This window comes from Parasteatoda tepidariorum, chromosome 2 (genome assembly GCF_982258835.1).
Source record: "Parasteatoda tepidariorum strain Cologne lab strain chromosome 2, Ptep-v5.0, whole genome shotgun sequence".
NCBI lineage: Eukaryota > Metazoa > Arthropoda > Arachnida > Araneae > Theridiidae > Parasteatoda > Parasteatoda tepidariorum.
Genome location: NC_141756.1, coordinates 52,698,625 through 52,722,026, shown reverse-complemented (window position 1 = coordinate 52,722,026; position 23,402 = coordinate 52,698,625). Strand labels below are relative to the sequence as shown.

Sequence of the window (23,402 nt, the reverse complement as noted above, 5' to 3'; positions counted from 1 at the left end):
AAATGGAATCAAGTTGCTTTTGTTTCCAAATTTCTCAACAAATTACAATCCTAAATAAATTTATTTTTCATAGCACAAAACTGTGATGGCATATTAAGATGGAAAAAAAAATTTTTTTTTTTTTTGGTTTTTAAGGATTTATCTCTATTTTTCTGCTTTTAGTATGAAAATTAATTTTAAATTCATTTACCAGGTGGGCCAGGATCACCCCTTGCTCCAGGTAAGCCATGCACACCATCCTTCCCAGGCCGACCATCTAAACCAGAAGGGCCAATGACTGAAATTCCTGGAACGCCTTTTGCTCCACTAGGACCCTGTAGGCCAGGATATCCAGGTCGACCTCTTGATCCAGGTATACCAGGAAAACCTTATTAAAAAAATAACATAGTTTGTACACTTTTAATTTTTATCTTCTAAAAATAGAAAATATGGACATTAAAATATATTTTAAAGTAGCAATTTAAATTTTTGACTCATGCATAATTATTTCTTTTTTATTATTTCACCCACTAATTTCACATAATTAACTCAGATCTGCAATATGAATGTGTCAAAATGTCAATTAATTTTATTTTAAATATTACTTAACAACACAATTATCAAATGTTAGACAGCCAACTTAAAAGATTATAAAATTTATAAATTGAGCAGTAAAAAGGATGGGAAAAAACTGTTTGATTTCTAATCAATCCATAATCATTATCAAATCTTATGAAAGAAAAGAGGTAATTTATAAACTAATATGTTTTTATAATTAATTGAGTAGAATGATTAAATGTTAACAAAAAATTACCATGTTTTTTTATGTCAATTTTGCTAACTTATAAGCAGTTAAATTAAGTTCTAATCTAAGAAATTACTTTAATTAACACATTAATGATATGGTCAAAACATTTAATTCAAATAAATCTTGATAAATTATTTTTTACTACACACCTACGAAAACTAATTTTCCTTACTAATAATTACAAAATAAGCTAGAAAGTGACTGACAAAACAAAAACTAAAAATATAATAAAATGAGGCTGTAATTTAATAATTAATATATATATAATGATCAAAATGTAATGCATACCATCTTCTCCTGGCTCTCCTTTAAAACTCAAACCAATAGTACCCGGTTCCCCAGGATCACCTTGAGGTCCAGGTTCACCAGGACCTCCAGCATAACCAACTGGTCCTCTCAATCCAGGTTTACCTAAAAAATCAATTAACTTATTTTTCCAATGAAATAATTAAGCTTCATATGCAAAATTGTTGTTCTCAAACTTTATGTGTAAGAAGGCAGTTAAAAATTAAATTCAGTCCTAAAAGAAATGTAAAAAACTGAAATATACATACATATACATATTCTTTTGAGCAACAGTTTTATTACATCCACCCATTTAATGTCTCATTAGGCCAACTTTTTACTCTTGTTATACACCTCCTTTACGAGACATTGATATGCCGCTTGTGGCATTTCAGATTAAGCTTGAATAGTACTTTCCAATAGAGTGAGACTGGATGAGTTAAGATCTAAATGTCAGAGGGCTTTTTCAACTCCCCCCCCACCCCACAAATTTTCCACAGTATTGAGATACGGGAACTGCGGGTGCATTAAAACAAAATATAGTCTCAATCATGTTGCTCAAACCGATCTTTAAAATACCAGCAGTACAGTAGAAGGCATTATCCTGCTTAAAGCATCTCTCACCAGTGGACTATACTACAGAATCTACTTAGGCAGCAATGGTGATCAGGTATAATATCTTATTTAAACTACAATGTATGCAAAATAAAGGTCCTAAAGTATTCTTGCACTACACTGGTTTTCAAGTGACAACACTACGATACAGTAGATAGTTAGCATAAAATTGTGATAGATACAAATGCTTTTACATTTATACAGATGTTTGCAGAAGATTATTAGTTTTCATGGTAAATTCATTCAGTTTTGTTCGGAATTTTTCTTTGGTTTGAAGGGAATGGTGCAATCTGTACTTTAAAAAAACATTTCACAATATTCTAAAAAATATGCCCACAACGACAATTCAATTTATTAGAGTTCAAAGTCTTCAATTATATTTATTTAGTGCATACCATCTTCAATCCAATAATTTAAAATGATGGTTGTTAGTATACTTTCAAAGAAGGTACGTTGTGCATTTGGTTGCTAGAGTTAATGCATTTTCCACTTATTATAATGCATTCCATATTTTATATTCGGATTTTCGTCAGCAACATCAAAGCACATGCTAAGTTTATGTGCTTTCAGTAATTTATAAATCATTCGTTTAAATATATATAATAAAAGCAAATCCACTTTAAATTGTATAATTCATTGATTAATAGTTAAAAATTTGTTAGATGTATAACATAGAAATTTGCACTAATTTTGCAAAGAAACATGTACATTATCATGCTCTTGTAAAATGTCATGGGTATGATATTTTACAGCACTAATAAATTTTGTATTTTCTTTGAGTCATTCGGTTTCCCAAATTCAGAAAATTTCCAACAGCTCGGCTGCTACATGTCTGGTAAGAATATTGTCTTACTTTACATCTTCCAAAATTTACAACCATTGAAAATTGCAGACTTAATAATTCAAGGAAAGTGTAACATTAAAAGTAAATGAATCACGAATTTCATTTTGCATAAAAAATTAACATTTAATGAAATTTCTAAAATTACCTGAAACCCCTGGTGAGCCTCTATCACCAGGAACACCTTGCTTTCCTCGCGGGCCAGGGATAACCTCACCAGTGTCAATTATTATCCCTGGTGGTCCCTACACAAATGAAATAATTTAATTATGATTTGTTCAAACACACAATTTGCACATAAAATAACCATTCTTTTCATTAAAAAAAACTGATGGAAAAGAAAAAAGTAAATGAGCAAACAATTTATTAGTAAACATACTTACAGGTGGACCTTGAGAACCAGGAAATCCTGAAATACCATGTTCTCCTTTTGGACCCTATAAAATACAAAGCAATCTTTGATTTAATCAAAAAAATGTAGCAAGTAAATGCTTAACTACTTTATTTATTCATATACATAAAAATTATTTTTAGTTATACATTTGAAACATAAAAAAATAAATTTTAAAAAAAAATTTAAGGAGCACTTACATTTGAAAAATCTTAAAAGAAAAAGACGCTAATAATTTTAAGAAACAATTTCACAAGAAAGAGACATCCAAACCTGTAAAACAACCTAACAATTGACTTGAAATAATGAAGTGTCGTTATTATTTACAGGGATCTGCCTAGGTTTTTCTGAGAGGTACCTATTTTGTGAAAATGTAGACATAATTTGTGAAAATTAAAAATTATATTAAAAAATCAACACAAAAATAAGGATTTATAATTTCTTACAGAATAAAAAAAATTAAATTTTAAGAAAAAGTATTTTGTGAAAGTACCGTTTTTCCTAAAGTTGAATTTTGAAGGTACCGCTAAACGGTAGTAAATTATCCCTGGGCAGACCCCTGATTTATTAATGTTATTAATAATACAAAAAGTAATAAGCATTGCTACAATAATTTTGAAACAAAAAAACTGAAAATAACTTAAATGAAATATCCCTCTGCAGTAATTGTTATAGGTTTTATTTCATTTTTTTTTTCATTCAATATTTCATTTTTTTAAAAGCTTGATATAAAACAGGTTCAAGAACTGTTACCTTATAGCCTTCTCTCCCATCAATTCCAAAATCTCCAGGTTCTCCTTTTTGTCCTTTTTCTCCTGATGCACCAGGAAAACCAGCTTTGCCTCTTTTGCCCTGTTTTTTTTTTTAATTAATTAAAAATTTATTTAATCTATATATTTGGTCTTCAAACAATTTCAATACGCAATAGAATTCAATCTAATCAAAAAATAAATTTTAAATATACCTATTAACATTTAGAAAGAAAAAGAAGGGTAAAATTCTCTAACATAAATTGCAAGAAAAGTAACTACATTGAACAATTTAATTTCAAGAAATGATTTAGAATTGTTATTTTATTTAATATATTAATTTAGAAAACTATATTTATTTAAAATAATACATTTAAAAGTAAACGAAGAGTGAGAATCAGATGGTACATATTATAATGAAAATGTCTAAACACATTAAAAAAAATTTCGAGAGAAGGTAGAGCATTTCTTAAAAATAAAATGCGAATGAATGTAATTTTTTTTAGAAACTCAAAAACATTTGAAAAATAATCATTGACTTTTATCAATTTTTAAAAAAATTATAAAATGAAAAAAAAGTGTTTTGACAAACTTGAGCACATAGACATAAAATCAAAGATAAAACTGTATAAAACTTAAGCTCAAAAAATTTAATGTTTACATTAATAAAATTTAAGGAAAAAATAAGTATTTTGATTTTATCCAGTTTCAAATTTATCGATTTCAAATATAATTCATAAAAATTTTTACTAACTTTTATATCAAGCATAAATTTTTAATTAATTTAATTCCAGTTGCATAAACATTTTCTAAATTCAAACATTTTACAACTTTAAAAATGAAACTTTTTTATTAAATTATACTAAGAAAAAAATTAGTTTAACTTAAAATACTTACCAAAGGACCATCATCACCTCGCAAACCTTTTTCTCCCTTAGGTCCAGCAAAGCCTTTCTGGCCCTAAAATCAAATAAGTAAACAAAATTATTTTAATGATATTGCAAAATCTAAAGATAATCATAAGAAATAAATTAACATAAATTATCAAAAACATAACACTAAGTCAACAATTACATTTTTTAAGATAAATTACTAATGCAAAGAAATGATTAATGCAAAAATAATCGAATTACATAACATTAAAAAGCTATAAAACACATACATATATTTATAGTAACTAGAAATTTATAATAACTGTAAACCTAACTAAAGGACTTTGTGGACCAATTTTATACTTTGCATTTGCCTCAGTAGTTCATTAATTTTAGTCAAAGATATTGCAGAATTAATTTTCTTTTCAGTCTAGTGGTCCTGGAGTTAATCCAAAGTTGCATTTTTCACTAACAAATCTGCATAAAAAAATCATTATCGTACATGGAACAGAATTCAAGGAGAAAAAAAGAGGGTGCTGGTAAGGGCGAAATAAATGTTTTGATAACAAGAATTTCTGAGAGTAACAAAATTTAAATTTTAGATTAGCAGAACTCCGAAAAAATTTGTCCAAATACAATTTATTGATTTGCGGAAGTTCCTAAATCAACAGTCTTGTGATTGTCGGAATTCTGTGAATTAGCGGAAGAATCACATGATTGTACTGCCGTACAATAGAAAAATCAAAGTAAGCGACGAAGAATTCCAAATTGAGATTTTTATATATTAGGCATCTTTATAAGACAAGCTACAAATTTCAAAAAAAACTTTCATAAATAAATTTAATTTATCAGTTTTTTGACATTCTATTTCAGCATTCATAACATTAGCAATAGAAAAAAAGTTGTCAAGCCACTTTTCTCGAAAATCAATCGTGAAGTGCTTATGTTTTTTCAATTGCACAGCAGTGAATTAATAACTATAAAATTGATAGATGATATAAACAGCAATATACAGAGTAATAATCTAGATTAAGCAGGCTGTAAAACAATTCAAACAATTTTTAAATCAACAAAATGTTTAAAAAAAAAGGAAAAATTATTATTATATAACTATTTAACTATTACTATACATATTTATAAATTTCTTTTTTTTATTCAATCTTCTTAAAAATTAATAATCTTCTAAAATGATTAAACAGACATAAATTTTAATTATAAAACAAAGTGAAACGCAATCCAACATATTTCCAATTTAAGCATTATGAAAATCCACAAAAGAAAAATATAAATCATATCAAGGAAACTGTAAAAAAACATTTTAGAGAATACTTAACTAAACTTTTCTAACATTAAATAAAACTAGAAAAAAAATCGATTGGTAGTATTATCTGTCTTAAATGCAATGATATAACTTACATCAAATCCAATACGACCATCAAATCCCCGATGACCATGTTCACCTTTTTCACCCTAAGAAGTTAAAAACAATTAGGGCAAAAATAAAGAAGAGAAATCTAGATTTTAGTGACAGAAAAATTAATAATTTAATGACAATATAAAAATACAATAACAAATCATTGTATTAAATATCAAATAATTTTAAATTATAAAGTATGTTTAAAATGAGATTGTAGCCATGAAACATTATAAACAATTTAATAAAATAAGCAACTATTTGTTTCTAAGTATTTTATAGTTCATATTTCACTAAACTATTTATTTTTAGAAGTAAAAATTATAATTTACATCTATATTATGATATGTACTTCATATTTTAACACTGGAAAATGTACTTATGTTGCATGTTATAAATTTTTAAAATATGAAGTGAAATGTTTTCTATGCATAAGCATGCATTATAACCTAGTGACTCTGTTTGTACTGTTGACAGTAGATATGCTTGGGAATGCTTTTGATATTGAGGAGAAAACTGAAAACTAATTTTAATTTTTGAAATTATTGAGAAAAAAAACTGTTTCTCTATAATCGTTTAAGTTGAGTTGAGTAAACTAAATTTTCTTTTTCTTACTTGCTAAGTACTATAACCATAAGAACAGACGTCATCACATAAGTTATATACACATAAAAAAACAGTAATGGCTTTTTTCCAATGTTTTATATAAAACAGTTAAAAATTCCTCATTTGAGGCTAAAATTTTAGAAATTTAACCAATAAACTGAATATTTTTCATATAATTAAGCAAAGAATGCATTCCTTATTTGCATATTAACCACTGATTCCACTTACATACTATAGCGCATCAAATATGCTTAAAATCATACACAGAATGCAAAAATAAAGTTATAACTAGTCTCCTAGGACACTTAATTTTACACAGCAAAAATTGGGGATGGGTTTCAGTTTGATCAAATATAACCAAAGTTCGTTTAAAAAAAAAAACTTTTTTATGAACATCAGAAGGGAAAAATCATACAAATAAAAGCCTTAATTTTTAATACAGATAAACTAGTATAAAATTAAAAGCCTTGAATTCTTCAAATACAATTTTTTTTTCTTCCTTTTTTTTTAGCGTATCAATAAATGCAATGCCTATAAATGCACACATTACTTAGATGAATAAAGACGTAGAAAATTTATCGTCGGCTAAAAATCATAGATAATTTGCATATTTTTATTTTTTAAATCTTGAAAGGCCTTCCCTCTTTAGCTAAATTTTAATCTTTAAAGCATCGTTTTAAACATTTTACATAAAATTTTGCAATTTATAAAGATTTTGAGTTTTTACTCAAAATAACATCATTAAAAAGTAAATACATTAAATATTTTCTTTTTATGTGTATCTTTAAAATAGAGATTTATACTACTTTTCATTGAGACCCGGTTCAGGTAAAAAAAAAAAATAGAAATTTGAAAGTAGAAAATCCTAGAAACTCAAAGTTTTCAAAATGTAGCGTAATCACTTTTAACTCATTAAAACAAAAAAAAAGGTTAATACTAATTGATAATAAATTACCTTTTCACCAGGATGTCCAGTATGACCTGGTAATGGATAAACCACTTCATCTCCAGGTTCAACAGCTTCTAACTCTCCAGGAGGACCAGAAGATCCTGGCATACCTGGTTCACCCTAAAGAAAAAGAAAATAACTAAATAAATAAAAACTCTAAGTCAAAGAAAGAAAATGTTCATCATTAATTGATAAAGCAGGGTTTCGCAGTAAAACTTCTAGGCATGAGATGAGACGAGCTCATTATTTGAAAGAACTATTTGGACTCACAATAAAGTTTTCATTTACTTAAACAGGTATACAGAAATCTGTTTAGTTCAACTATTAAGTCTAAAAAACATAATAATTATAAAAGTATGAAATTAAAAAGTTTAAAAAATTCATAAATAATAAATCTCAATTAGGCATTTTATTTGGATTTTCTTTTTGCAGGTTTTGGTTTCTATCTGTCATACATGATACTGCAACTACAGGAAATATCTCAGCAGAAATCACATTTTGTCAATTGTTGATTAGTCTCACTTTTCTCAGTAAAAATATAGTGTTTCCTCAACAGAGATTTTTAATTAAGGGTATAATTGATTTGATAACACATTGTTTTATAGTTGGTTGATAAATGATAAAAAAATAGCCATTTATTTATGTTCAGATATACGTTTTAGGAGTACAACATTAGTAAAGTTTAGAATCAAAGATTGAGATCAAATTAGCTAAATAAATAGTGCCAGGAAAGTTTAAGGGGATATAAAAATTAAATAAAAATATCTTTGCATCTTTTTATTAAATAAATGTTTGTTTTAAACTGATATTTAATGATTTTAGTACAAAATATTTAATGAAACAGAAAAATATATATCATAAAAATTATCATTAATATTTAACAGGGATAATAGTAGCTTCATAAAGAAATTTTAGCAGGAAAAAAGCGAATGTAAGAGACAATTTTTACTTATTTATTATGATCAATTTTTGCTTTTAGAATATTTTAAGTAATAAGCAAATGAGAAACTCATATATTTCTTTTTAATCTTATTACATGAAATTTTAACACTTACATGTTAAAGTATAAATGCACAAAATTCATCAACATCAGCCATATTATTTTAAAATATTAAAAAACCTACATTTCATAACAATATCACAAGAGATTTCAATTTTTAACACAGATATGGATTATACTTTTGTCAGAAAGAAAGCCTCAGGAAAATTAAATAATACTTCAAAAAACAATAATTTTTAATTATCTATGTGAACATGGAAAATTATTATTACAGACGTGTTTTAAATTATAAGTAGGCTTGTATGGTTTTAATTCATGAATTAGCATTGTCAATTCTCAAAAATTAATCGCAGGAAAAAGAAACACGATCTCTCATTTTAAAATTGTGTTAAAACAAATCACGATGTTTGATTTCAAATCACAAAAATAAGAATCACTTGGTTCATTTTTAAATCATGTAAATACGAATTGTTATGGTGTTTCTTAAACCAAATTAATATGAATCTCGATATCTGAAAATCGAGTAAATATGAATCTTGATGTATAAATTTAAGGTTACGTGAACACAAATCACAATAGACTTTTAAATCCCAAAAACATGAATCACTTAATTTTATGGGTGATTTTGTAAACCACGTGAATACAGAGATCCCAAGTTAATATTAAATTGAGATGCGTAATTTGTAAATCAAGTAAATATGAATAGAAAAATACAATTCGAAAACCATGCTAAGTAATGATTTGTTAATCATATGAATATTAATCTCAAATTGAGATGGTGATTCATAAATCTTTTTAATGTAAACCTCAAAGTCTACATCATAAATGTTGTTCATACGAAGTGCAACAAAAGATTCATAATTTAAAAAGATTAAACGTGAATCTGCAGAATTAAATTTTGCTTAAAAGTGATAAAAAATACAGGTTGAAAGTTAAACAGAAAGGACAAAAGCAAAAAACTCTCATATTAATAATAATAAAATTAAAATAATGAATAGTTAAGTATTAGGGTAATAAAGTTAACACAACAGAAAGTTTTAAAACTTGGAGAAGGTGCAAAAGCAAAATGCATTCACAAAAATGAAGATTTTTAGCAAAAAATTTCACCAGTGAAAGTCTATTACAAAAAGAACAAAAATTTTCTAATTAGATCGTGAGGAAAACCCCATTGCCACAGTTAAGAGAAAGCTGAGCTTTCTCAGAAGCATTGCGTAGATTTTCTAGTGTTTATCGAGTCTAATTTTTAAAGTTAGCTTCGATTTCATTAGACATTTAAGCAGTTTGCTGCTAAATGTATGTTTCGGCGCCATTTGTTGTAATTATCACAGCCTAAAAAAGTGAGCCTTAACTAATCTCTATTGTAAGCTACATACTTTTTCTCCTTTTGGTCCTGCAACTCCTTCACCTTCAATTCCTTTCAAACCTCTATCACCAACTTCACCTTTAATACCCTAAAAAAAGTACTTTTATGAAAAACTTAATTTTAAAAAAAAAGGTAAGTAGTTAAAAAACAATAAATAAAAAATTTATTACAAAATCAAAAAAAAAAAAACAATTGTTACAAATTTTCTTTATTTTAAATAATAATTCTTTTTTAAAACAATTTCCATAAAAAATTTTGTTAAGAAAATTATTTAAAAATATTTGATGGCTTTCAAATAAGGTTAGAAGAGAATCAGCTTACTGCGACACCAGGATCACCACGTATTCCCTTTTCCCCACTAAATCCTGATAGACCTTGTATACCCTACATGGAAAAAAAATTTAATAAAATACTTATTTTTTGTATAAATAAAACAAAATTTTTATTTATCACAATACATAAAAAAAATCTTACAGGAACACCAGGGTAGCCAGCTTCACCAGGTTCTCCCTTCACTCCAATTGAATTTATTCCACCGTCTCCAGGATCACCCTATCAATTAAAAAATTCTTCAATTAATCAATCAAGTCTTTCAATTTAAAAAAAATTAACAAAGCAATTTTTTAAAGCCATTATTAAATTCCTGATATTGATTTATTTGATTTCTAGAAAAAATAAAATGCTTAAATTGAGAAAGGTAAATAATGAATCAAAATTCTTTAGCAGCAACAAAATAAAAAAGTATTTTTTAGTTACCACATAATATAAATAAATTTAAAGACAGCAATTTACCTTTGGACCTTGAAACCCAAGTGAGCCGGGCCTGCCTCTGGTTCCAGGTCGACCGATAAATCCTGGTGGTCCAGGAGCACCCTTTAAAAAATTACAATAAAATTAAATTTTAATTAAATATTTTTCAAACCTATATTAAAAAAAGCACTGAAAAATACAAAACAATGTTAGCAATAATAAATTGTCTCATATAAAGTGTTAGAAATGATAGTGAGCAAGTAATATTGAGAGAAATATAAACAGTGTTCTCCCTAGGCGTTTTTACAAGGGCCTGCTCTTTTATCTCTACAAATGAGCCCTTTTTGCTCATTTAGTAAAAATAAGTTGCAATCCCCTTAAAACACTGCCTTTTTATTCACAATTCAGTTTTAAAAAAAAAAACAGTATTACCCTTTTTAAATAATAATTATGCACTGGTAAAATTATCTGTGTTTATTGGTTTAATTATGATTACTATTACAAATATTTACTTTGTTTGGATTATTCTCATCTTTTTTTTGAAGAAAAAAAAATGCACATTTAAATGTTTATTTTCTAATAATTTCCAGTTTAAATTATAAAAAAAACTTTCAAGTTAATTAGCAATTAATCATTTTTTTAAGTTAAATTTTTTTTTTTTCCTTTTTGAAAAACATTTATGAACTGAGATTGTCTTTTGACATGCCTTTAATTAGTTTTCTTACAAATTATAATAATTTTATCTTAATTAATTATAATAGACATAATTAACATTATAATAGACATAATTTTATCCTAAGATAAAAAATTTCAGAAAAAATGAAACTTAGAAAAAAAGGGTTGAAAAATGGTTTGTGCTTCAAGCAATAAATACAAGTTAAACAAAGAAGATTAATGAATTTTCCTTCTTCAAAAGTTTATAATATATAACTATTATCATAAAAGGAAACCAGTGGTTTTAAAATAACAAGAGTATCAACTTACATCAGTTCCATTGCAGCCAGGAAAACCTTGCTCCCCAGGGGGACCATCACTCCCTGGAAGGCCCTGAAGCAATTTATTAAAATTAATTAAAAATTTATTTCAATGTTGATTCATAAGAAAAAACATTTAAGATAAAATAAGTAAATTAGTTTAATACATACAGGAATACCAGGTGTACCTTCGAATCCTGGAACACCAGTATCACCCTAAAATTGAAAGGAAAAAAAAAACTCAAACATACATTTATATACATATTTTTTTTTTTAAAATCAGAAACAATAATTGTAAATAATAAATACATATTTTTAGCAGAATGAAGAGAAAAAAGGTAAAAAAAATCTGAACCAGAGTAAAAGCTTCATCCCCTTACATGCATTGCCCAAGCAGTATTCATGCATTTCAAATGCATGAAGAGAATTTAAACAACACAATAATAAATGAGGGTTATGGTTAGTACAGACAAACTAATGTGGGCACATGTCAAAAGAACCACTTTGTGCAGAGCGGGCTAGTAGGTGGCCAACTGAGCTAGGCTGCATGGATGAGGATCCAATCCTATCAAGATAGTCCCACAAATTCTCAATTGGGTTTAAACCAGGGGAGTTTGGTGGCCAATGGTATATACAGTGGCGTAGTGAGGGGTGGGCAAGGGAGGGCATCATGCCCCGGGCGCTACTCACAAAGGGGCGCCAAATGGTCCGCAAAGCAAAAAATTGCTGTATAATTTTTATTTTTATTATAATTGATTTCTGGAAAACATATTTTAATTTTAGTGCCAGTGTAATATAATAAATGTTAATTTGTAAATAAAAAGGAATATTAATAGTCTAAATCAAACTGTAATAATATATTCATAATAGAAATGGCACGTCTTTCCTACTGGCAGGGCTGACTCAACCTGTGTCTATCAGCACTTTCTTATGGCATCTACGCTGTGTAGTAACATAAATTATCTCCTTTCTTGATTTGTCTGATAAAATAATATGTAATAATAAATATTTGAAGTGTACAAAGTACAAACATTCTTTCTTTCAGGACAATATATATTTTTATTTCCATAAACGCAATGTAGCTTACGCTTGTTTAAACGATAACAATAACACTCGAATGTACTTATATGTACAGTCTAATGTACTTATATGCACACGGAAAAAAGTAGCCGAAAAATAACAACTAAAGGATCGAAAAGAGACACACAACAAATACATAGTTTTGCCGTTTCTAGAAAAGGACACAAACGCCGTATTTGTTGTGTGCCTGAGAAATATCAGTATTAAAAAATAAACGATTCCTTTTTTGTTACCTTCCGGATACTTTTTTTAGTGACTGTACGTATCGTAGACACTTACGACAGGCTGTGGAAGTCGGCAACAAATTAGGGAAATACCCGAAATATTAACGTTTAAGTCATTTTGTTCGTGTATTTTTCAGTTTTGCATCCTTGTCATCGCACTCTGCTTAGAATAAAAATGAAATGTTATTAAATATTATATTTTATAAGTTTAATGTTAGTATGAATTCTAATGTATATTTCACTGTGTTACTACCTTTCAAGTTCAAGGCATTCTTGGTAAGTAATAAAACAAATAATGAAGCCATGTTTAAAAACTAGCACTTCAAGTTGGTACAAAAGTAGGAAACCTATTATCTTTACTTAGACTTGTAGCTCAGTTTGATCCGCTACAATCAAATCATCTTAAACATGCCATAGAAACTCTAAAAACTGTCTCATATTTGTCAACACAGATCCAAAAGGAATTCATTCATCTTCTGGCATCTACAGTTCGAAATCAACTAATAAACGATATCAAAAGAAATAAATATTATGGACTTTTGTTTGATTCAACTCCTGATATCTCTCACCGAGAACAAATGTCCCAAGTCGTTAGGTATGTAGATGTTGATTTTATGAATAAAAAAGTTTCCATCAAAGAATCTTTATTGAGTTTTATTGAAATACATGCTAAAGATGCAGCCTCGATCGAAAATACAATTTTAGATAAATTAAATTCCGATGAAATTTCATTAACAAACTGCAGACTACAATGTTACGATAATACTGCCGTGATGGCAGGTCACAAATCTGGCGTTTAACAAAGAATAGTGGAAAAAAATCATAAAGCATTATCTGTAAATTGTGATAACCATTCATTGAATTTAGTAGGAGTTACTGCAGCTAAACAAGATCAAATCGTTGTGACATGTTTTGGAATAATTGAAAACATATATCTGTTTTTCTCACGTTCAACATTACGATGGGAATTATTAGAAAATGCTTTAACAAAAACTGTCAAACGTGAATCTGAAACACGATGGATCGGCGGAATACAAGCGGTTAGCATTATCGTCGATGGGCTCAAGAATAGAGTAGAACAATTAGAAAAATTAGCAGAGGCCATTACCACTACAAGTGACACCAGAAGTGAAGCAACAATTCTGTTGCAAAATATACTAACTTTTAGTTTCATAACTTTAGTTCATTTCTGGTATGAAATCCTAAGGAGGATTGATCGTGTGCAGCTCAGATTATAAGATCCTAGAATGATCTTGAATCATTAGATCTTGAATCATTTCAATGATCTTGACTCATTAGCGACTGAACTACCCGAAATTTGAGATAAGCTCCGTGAAGATGCAATAGAAATTGAAAAAGCGAAGTCTCTTTGTGAAGAATGGGATATTGATACAACAATACGTGTAAGAAGACGCCGCAAAATGCTCGGAGAATTGGCTAGAGATGTTGGACTTTACACAGAAAATGAAATTTCTCGTGTTATGAAAAGTGTTCTTGATCGCCTCCAACAAGAAATATGTACACGATTAAGTGACCTTAAGTTCAAATTTGGAATTCTACTAGACATTGAAAATTTATTAAACGAGGATAATGTTGATAACGACCTTGAAAAAAATTGTACAAATTTGGGTGAATTTTACTATACAGATTTCAATGGAATAGAACTCTTTATCGAAATATGTGTCTGCAAAATGTTACTCCGCAGTAGATAAGAAATTGAACCTAAAACTCCATTAGAATTTCGTACTTTTATAATCTCGTATGGAGAAGATGTTTTTCCAAACCTGAGAGTGACACTTCAAATACTCCTGACTATCTCAGTATCAACTGCTAGCTGCGAATGTTCATTCAGCAAATTAAAATTAATTATAACATATCTACGATAAACGATGGTTCAAGATCGCCTAAGTGACCCAGCATTAAGTGTGGAAAGAGAAAAATTTGAAATAATCAACTTTGATGATATTATTGATAAAGTTGCTTCATGAAAAGCAAGGAAAATTTATACATAGTAATTAGTCTTATTAGTGTATTATTATCATATTATTAACAAATATATGTATCCCCTTAGAGATAATAAATATTTACTTTTTTATTGTTTTAAAACTGCGTGTTTTTAAAATATTTCCTTATAAATAAGTAAAATAAATAATAGGTATCTTTTGAACTAATTCTAGATGATCATATACAATTCAGAATCTAGTCTTGTTTTCTCAACTGCATTTTTTGTCACAAATTAAAAGCCTAGCTTGAGCCTATGACTTTATTTATTTTACTTTATTTATTTATTAATTTGGGAGTATATTTTACATATAATATTATATGGTTTTCGAATGGGGGGGGGGCGCTGAAAAGGTATTGTGCCCCGGGCGCGAGTTAAGCTCGCTACGCCACTGGGTATATAGTAAACTCACCCTGGTGCTCTTCAAACCATGAACGTGCGCTGCAAATTATATGGCATATCGCATTATTTTGCTAGTAGATGCCATCATCCAGAAGAAAAACAGCTTGCGTGTAAGGCATGGACATGATGGTGTATTGTGCTCTCCACAATGATGAATGCACACAGAGAATACTACGAAAACCCTCTGCAGACCGTAATGCTCGCTTTCAGAAGTTTAATGCCGTGTATGCCAATATCCATCAGTCGGATGTAACATAAAACAAATTACAGCAGAAAAAGCCACCTGCCAACACTCGGGACATCCAGTTGCAGTACAGGCGTGTAAATTCCAGCCTTTGCCGCCAATGAACAGCAGTCAGTACAGTGCATTAACCAGGTGTCTCTGGCCCATTGTAACATTCCCTGAACTGCTGTTCTGGAGACACTGTCGGGAGCCGCTGGGTTCATCTCGAAACTAAGCTGCTCAACAATTGCATGCTTATTCACCCTCTTTAACCTCTATCATCTATGACCTGTGGTGCATTTCCCAGGTTACAGATTTTAGAGAGGGCCATTTTGCCATACACTGTATACTTCTTTTTAACATAGCGGCATGCGAACAGTTTGAAAAATTGGCTGTTTTGGAAATGCCATCACTCTTGGCTCAAAAGTCAACCATCATGCCCATTTGAACGTCAGACCGGTTCTGCATTACGCCATTAATTACAAAGTTTTCTGATTCCCTCGGACACCTTTTATATACGTTCCACTTAAATGTGCTGCCACTTGCCTTCTGTAATTAGTTAACTCTTGTTGAAGTCGAAAGTAGGTGGGGATAACATTAATATGACTGGACTGTGTATAGACTCAAAACAAGGCATAGTAACAATTTATCTACTTTAAACTTTTAGACTGTATAGGTTTTAACACAATTATTTTGTAATGTCAAAATTAAAAAATTACTATGAAATCCATTAAAACTTACTCTAATTCCTCTTGGCCCAATTGCACCAGCATCTCCAAAATCTCCTTTTAAACCTCGAGGACCAATAGGTCCTTCAGGACCAATTTCTCCAGGATGACCCGCTGATCCTTGTAAACCAGTTAGACCTTGAAGACCCTAAAAAGATATATAAAAAAATATAGTCATAAGCATCAATAGTACTCTTGAAAATTACAAAACAGTTGAAATGAATTAAGAAAAACAAAAGCCTAAATTTTTAAAACCAATTTGATATATATATATATATATATATATATATATATATATTATAAGAGACAATATGATGCCAACAAAATTTTAGTAAAAATGAAAAAAATACTATTACTAATAATCACATGAAGTAAGTCAGTAACATTCAATAGATCAACAATTTCAAAATAGGCCGATCCAATTATATTACTTGCCACATAATACTTTAGGGCAGTGGTTTCAAATGGTGTTTCCATGAAAACTGAATTTTTCCACAGTACCCTGGGGTTCTGTGGAAAAGCTATTGATTGATTATTATCTATCTAAACATTAATTTTAATTCTTTTATGCCAAAATTAGGCAGATTTTTCAGATTAAGTAATACTAAAGTGGTCACCACTAATTGTCAGATCACAACTTATTTTTTATTCTCAATATTTGTTGTTATATGCAGGGTAGCATTATATGTTTGCAAGAATGAGGCTTGGAAGAAAATTCAGGCAGTCATGAGTAAATTTTAGGTTTAAACAAATTCGTACAAAATTTTTATTGTTTAGAAAGTGTGTCAATTTGAAAATTTTTCCTTGTTTTAAAAACATTATATGTTAATTTGTGTATTTATTAGTTTGAATTCCTTTAGTTTATGAGAGAGACCTTACATTTAATTTAATAAATTATTATTATTTCAATACACTTTGATTTCTATTATTTTTAACATATAAGCTCGTTTATTCACATATTGTGCAAAATTAAATAAATTTTTTTCTTACATAAACTTTACTTTCAAAAACATTTTGAAAAAAAGTTATTGTACTAAGGAAATAAAAGGCTAATATTTTGGATTATGAATAAAATATTTCCTGATAAGTAAACTAATTATAATTTATAAAGAATATAAATGTTTGTTTAAATAAATTAATAATCCTTTCAATCAATCAATTCAAGGGTTTAAATTAATTACTATCAACATTTAGTACAGTTATTAGAATAAATAAATCTATGAATTATATTATTTTATTATGTTACAATAGTTTTAGTGACTCTACATTCTAGTCTATGTAGTTCAGCATCAATCAAAAGAATAGTCTTAAATTTCGTCCTTATTCATACAAAACTGAAAAATATAAAAAAAAAACTACTTTTTTGTAATCACATGCTTTGAGAAAAAGAAGTATTAAAATGAAAATTGATTTAACATACTATAATGAATAAAATGAATGTCGAGTGTTTTTTAAGATTTTTATTTTCAATTGTTTTTATTCTCAATTTTTATTCAATTATGTTTCTGTACTTTTATTTTCAATTATTAAAAAATTAACTGATTGATAAAATTGTAACTTAGCACATTTTTATTTATAAATAGGTTATTTAATATTAATCCATAACCATATTATTCATTCCTATGTCAATACAGTTCTTGTTAATACAGTTCCTGTGTCAATACAGTTCTTGCAATTAGTATTAACTTTATACTTTTTTCCAACTTGTTTTTACAATGATTATGTCCATTTTGCAATGATTTAAATAATATTTGGATTAAAAACAAACTTGTTATGCATAGTAGTTAGGCTCTACCTTTGCAAGTAGAAAATAAATTTGTATATTCAGCCATAACAGTGGTGTTTCATATTTAGCGACTTTTTGCTCGGCTTTATACTTTTTTTCAGCATTGTATTTAGGCAGTTCCCCTCAATCACACTGATGTTAAGTTTGTGTTTTAGGCAGTTGTAAATACAAGCCTGATTTCTTCACAGCCATATTATTCATTCCTGTGTCAATACATTTCTTGACCTTTATCTGAATTTCAACCTGCACACTCATGATCTGCAACAATAAATGAACTAGCACTCCTTAAATATGTGCTTGTAACGAAAAAAATTAAAAGAATTTTTTTTCTGAGTCACAGAAAAAATCATCACGAAAAATTTTTATTAATATTCTAACTTAACTTTCCAAAAATATTTTGAAAAAGTTACTGTATCTAAAACATAAACAAATAAAACACTATAAATTTTGGAAGAAATTTAAATCTAAAAAAAAACTGTGTTCTGGAGAAACATTAAACTGAGTATTTTCTGTCTCCCTGAGTATGTTGCAAATCATATCCCAATATTTTTATTCAACCACTAGGGAGACAAACGCTCCATTGTCTAAATCACCACAGTTTGCACCTATTAATTAGCAGATTTGAGGACAATTCCAAAAACCACAAAGATAAGTCTTGTTATGTGGAAATCAAATCAATCGATTAAAAGTTAAGTCCTGCATTTATTTTATTGCTCATTGTGCATTTTTATTTCATTTATGTATATCATTTTCATTTATGCTTTAAATAAATAAAATTTTCTTTAAAATATAAACTGACTCCATATTACGAATTTACCAAAAATAAAGTTATCATAGAAATGAATTTTACCCTCCAAAAAAATAATAGTAGAAAAAAGAACTATTCATAACATAAATCAAACTTCTTAACAAAAAATAATTGATAAAAAGCTAAGTGATAGACGATATAAATTGAGCATTAAAATACTTGTATACAAGTTTGTCAATAAGATAGATATTATAAAGTCACGGCCTTTAACATTTTTAGAAATTTCTAAGACATACATGAAACGAAAACTATTTTATTAAAAATATTGGTTAATAGTAAAACATAACAGGAAGATATAAGTAACTTACAGGAAGACCTTTCTCTCCAGTACATATACAAGGTTGCTGAACACATCCTTTACAAGCCTAAATAAAAATAAGAATTTAAAAATTAAAAAATAAACACATTCAGTAACATGTTTAATAATAAAAACAGTTATATTGCTAAAGAGTTTCTTTCTAATGAGTTAATACTCACTTCATTTCTTACTTCCCGTATTAACTTATTTGGTGAAATATATTGTGTATACTAGCATTACAGTAATGTATAAGCTGGTATACACAAAAGAAAAAGAATGTAGGTGGATACATATCATAAATTTCAAACTTAAACCCCTTAACTTATTAAGTTCCTTTTGACAAATGTTGGAAATTTTTTGATCCATCACGTATCCGTAACGGGCAAGGAAAAAAATCAGCTAAAAAACAGCCAAATTATTGTTTTAACTGAGTTCCAGATCTAATATCTGAAAGAGGATTGGGAAGGGAATTTTTTCATATTAAGGAACACATAACTATTAAGATGTCACAACTATCACCACATATATCACACAAGTATCTAGAAAGTTTTCATCTGTTTTACTTAACTGTTTGCAAAACATGCTGAAAAAGCAGGTTTCTTAATTTTATTTTATTGGATAAAAATATAGGTGACGGAGAAAAAATCCTGCACAAATTTCCCCTTAAAGTTAAGTGTACAGAAAATAATTAAAGCAGTTGCACATATTGTAGGGCTATGATAAAATTTAAGTATGTATATATGTACTATAAAAACAGTATTTTTTTATCATGCAAAAATTATTAAATGTTATTCTTCACTTTTATTTCAAAGAATAAAAGATTTCACATTATTAGATTGATTGCTAATCTAATGAAAAAAAGGAAATTTAAGAAAAACAATTTAAAAAGTATAAAGTTAAGGTAATTGAATTGTAATTTGAATGAAATTTGACACGAAGAATGTCTTAATTCAACACATTTGAATTTGTGGTTATCACCTCATCATTCAAATTATAAGAAAAGCAAAACTTCTTAGAAATATATCATTTCATGCCAATTTATTATTCCTTGAAAAAAGAAAAACCAAGACAAATATAAATATTCTCTTCCTTTTTTTTGTTACATAATTTGATAGAAATAAATTAGGGAAAGAGAGCAGCACACATACATGAAAAAAAAAAGCTTTAATTTAAATGTATATTATATTTTAGAATGTAGTATAGAATTAAAAATCAAATAGTTAAAAACAATATTCTTTTTTTAAACCTTATAACTGATTTGCTGTCCAGTAAACTGAACTCAAGGTTCATTCCTCATGCCATTTTATTTCTATTTAAATTTACTACCACAATTTCGTCTGAATACAAGGATGCTTTTTACTTATTTGTGTCTATAAAAATGTCATATTTTAAGAGTTTAAAAGCTACTAATTTTATAAACTTAATAAGATATTTATCAGTATATTAATATTAATTCTTTTACTCGATTGAAGCAAAAAATATATATATAAACAGTGAATTACTTTTGACCATTCTGCTACATTTGTAATAACTATTAATTTTATAAAAATTATATAAATTTATAATTAAGTGAATAAATAGAGTTTTGTAGAAAAATCTTATAAAGATTTAATAACTTCAAAAACATTTAATTGAATGCGATTCATTAATAATGCAATTTATGAAAAAAACTGATATGAAAAATTATTTAAAAATTTTTTTTCTCAATAAGTCAGATTCTTTAAAATTTGATTTCTAAGGAACTATTTCACCAATTTTACTGAAATTTTGTATTTTGTCATGTAAAATTATATTCTTTAAGATGATGCAAAAAAATGTATATCATACAATTAAAAATTTTTTAGACTATTATTAAATAAAAATTAAGTTATTTTTTGCATGGAATCATCTTTGGATAAACGAATTTTATAATTGTGTGCAAAAATTTTTCAATTCTCTTAAAAAGCTTTTGAGACATAGCGGAATAAGCAAATAGTAAATTTAACATTAAGGGTTCCAAACTTTGGAGTGCACCAAACCTTGGGGAATACTTTGGATCATATTTTGAAGATCAGAAATCTGAATCCGTCGAAAAAGAGATATGTTTATTGAGAGAAAGTACACTTTTATGTCTTATTTCGTAACTAAAAATATGATCTGCACTTATGATTTAGCATAGGTGACCCTTTGAGGCATTAAGATTGAGTCTTAGAATGTTGTAAAGATTCGATCATTACATCAAAAGTTATTCAGGGTGGTTAGTCAGTTTCAGCATACTGTACACCTATACATAATTAAAAATATAATTTATAAAGATGACATAAAAAAATGAAATCAAATTATTATTCTAATTTGTCTTGGAAAAAATGCAATGTTTAAAAACACAAAATGTCTACACATTTAACTTTTAAGAAAACAAACTTGATAAAATAATTTTCTATTTACACTTATTGTCAAATTATTTTAGTTTACTAATGTTATTGTTTATTGAAAATAAAAAATACATAGCAATAAGACATAAAAATAAAGGATTCTTTTAGTTTAAAGTTTAAACAAATTTTTGGTAGTTGTAGTTCATTTAACTTTGCACTAGAGCTGCACAATGGGCTATTGGCGAGGGTCTGGGAAACATTCCTGAGGATGATTCCGAAGACATGACATCACAATTTTGATCCTCTGCAGAAGGGATGGCACCCTCGTTTCGGTAGCCCGGCGACCTGCACGTTAAGTCGAGCATTATACAGTAGAGCAGTTTAACAAGGACCAATACCGCAAACCCTCGGCCCCTAGGCAGACTGATCCAAGTGGTCATCCACCCGCAAACTGACCGCAGCCAGTGATGCTTGACTTCGGTGATCTGCTGAGAACCATGTCTTAACAATCAGTCCACTGCGGGACTAATCAAGATTTAAAACTTCACATTTATTTCTTTGAATTAAACACTAGTAAGATTATTAGATGTGTAATAAAGCCTCAGAATAAATAGATATAAATAATAAATATTATTAATAAAATTAATATTATTTATAAATGCCAATAATTAGGATCATATGCTTTGTCCAAAGTATTGCAAAGATAAAAAATACTAAAGAGTGATTAGTTTTTCCCTTAAATTCTATATTTAAATCATAAATATGATTCATACAGTTTAATATAACATGGAAACACTTATAGCTAAGACAAATGTAGGTAATTAAGAGAACATTAAAAAAAAACAATTCATATAACATTCAACAATTATTTATTAAGTTTTTACAATACATAAAGTAAGACAAATTAAACGATAACACCATTCAAGAAGTTTTTTAAAAAATATTTGATTTTCCAAAGAATGCATATATAAACATTAATCGTTATCTTCAACTTCGATATCAGTAAGTTCATGAAAGTGTACTTGAAACAAGATTTTTTAATTCTTTAACAGTATTTTGATTGATTTCTTTTAGAGATAAGCCAAACAGTACAGTTTTGTGAAAATATGTCTCCGCTAAAGTCAAAGCTACTGCTTGGATTTCAGGTTCATCACGACCAAATATTACTTTAGCATCGTAAGTCACATTTTCAGGAGAGGGTAAATCGGACGTTCGATAATCAACTTGAACCATAGTACCCATTTTACCACAATCTGAGATAATAACTAAATATTTATCTCGAAATTCGGTGATACAGATTTCAGTATTTTTTTCACTCACAAGTCCTTTACCTTGACGGGTTGAAATTTTCCATTCATTTATTTCGCCCATTTTAACACAGTAACAACAGTGTTTTCCGGCAGTAGAAATGGATTGTTTTAATAAGATTTAGCTTTTCTATTTTTGAAGATTCGAATTTTAGAGCTCAAAAACGTCTGCGGCATGACAAAACAAAAACAAAGTCTGAAGATACAGTTAAAGATAAGGATTGAATATAGGCCTAGAAGCACAAAAATTATATGCTGCAGTTTGTTTCACACTAAAATGTTCTTATGACGTCTTGATAATCGGGCCAATCGGAAGGCAGGGTTTACGGCGTCGTTTACAAGAGACAGAAACAAAAAAAACGAGAGGACATTTTTGAAAAAAAATTTATTTTTTGATGGGGTGCTCTTAAGGCCAACTAATCCTGCATGAAACCACACATAATTTATAACGTAAAGTGTCTTAAAAAACTGTAGTTTTAGGCAACGCAAACCAAGAAACATATTTATTTAAAATTTTATTTATTGTTGCACATGCAAATGCAGGTTTGAGTACTTGTTTCCGACATTTTTATTTTTAATTAGAAACAAAGAAATGTT

At 28.1% G+C, this 23,402-nt stretch overlaps 2 protein-coding genes across 4 annotated transcripts in view; both read right to left on the bottom strand.

Annotated features, from left to right (window-relative positions):
• The window catches only part of LOC107442286 (uncharacterized), an 85,587-nt gene that overhangs the window by 29,935 nt on the left and 32,250 nt on the right, over positions 1 to 23,402 (bottom strand). For all 3 annotated transcript variants that reach the window (XM_087157336.1, XM_071177543.2, XM_087157337.1), the window contains 16 exons: positions 19,158 to 19,214; positions 16,269 to 16,403; positions 11,768 to 11,812; positions 11,607 to 11,669; positions 10,665 to 10,745; positions 10,347 to 10,424; positions 10,194 to 10,256; positions 9,883 to 9,960; positions 7,516 to 7,629; positions 5,957 to 6,010; positions 4,566 to 4,628; positions 3,673 to 3,771; positions 2,912 to 2,965; positions 2,677 to 2,773; positions 1,076 to 1,198; positions 191 to 367 (listed from right to left, as the gene is read on the bottom strand). In XM_087157336.1, the coding sequence (XP_087013462.1) occupies positions 191 to 367; positions 1,076 to 1,198; positions 2,677 to 2,773; positions 2,912 to 2,965; positions 3,673 to 3,771; positions 4,566 to 4,628; positions 5,957 to 6,010; positions 7,516 to 7,629; positions 9,883 to 9,960; positions 10,194 to 10,256; positions 10,347 to 10,424; positions 10,665 to 10,745; positions 11,607 to 11,669; positions 11,768 to 11,812; positions 16,269 to 16,403; positions 19,158 to 19,214 (1,381 nt within the window). The remainder of the gene's footprint in view (positions 1 to 190; positions 368 to 1,075; positions 1,199 to 2,676; positions 2,774 to 2,911; positions 2,966 to 3,672; positions 3,772 to 4,565; positions 4,629 to 5,956; positions 6,011 to 7,515; positions 7,630 to 9,882; positions 9,961 to 10,193; positions 10,257 to 10,346; positions 10,425 to 10,664; positions 10,746 to 11,606; positions 11,670 to 11,767; positions 11,813 to 16,268; positions 16,404 to 19,157; positions 19,215 to 23,402) is intronic.
• Positions 22,351 to 23,379, bottom strand: LOC147815765 (proteasome assembly chaperone 3-like). The gene has a single exon (XM_087157338.1). The coding sequence runs from the start codon at positions 22,867 to 22,869 to the stop codon at positions 22,507 to 22,509; it is 363 nt and encodes a 120-aa protein (XP_087013464.1). The 5' UTR covers positions 22,870 to 23,379; the 3' UTR covers positions 22,351 to 22,506.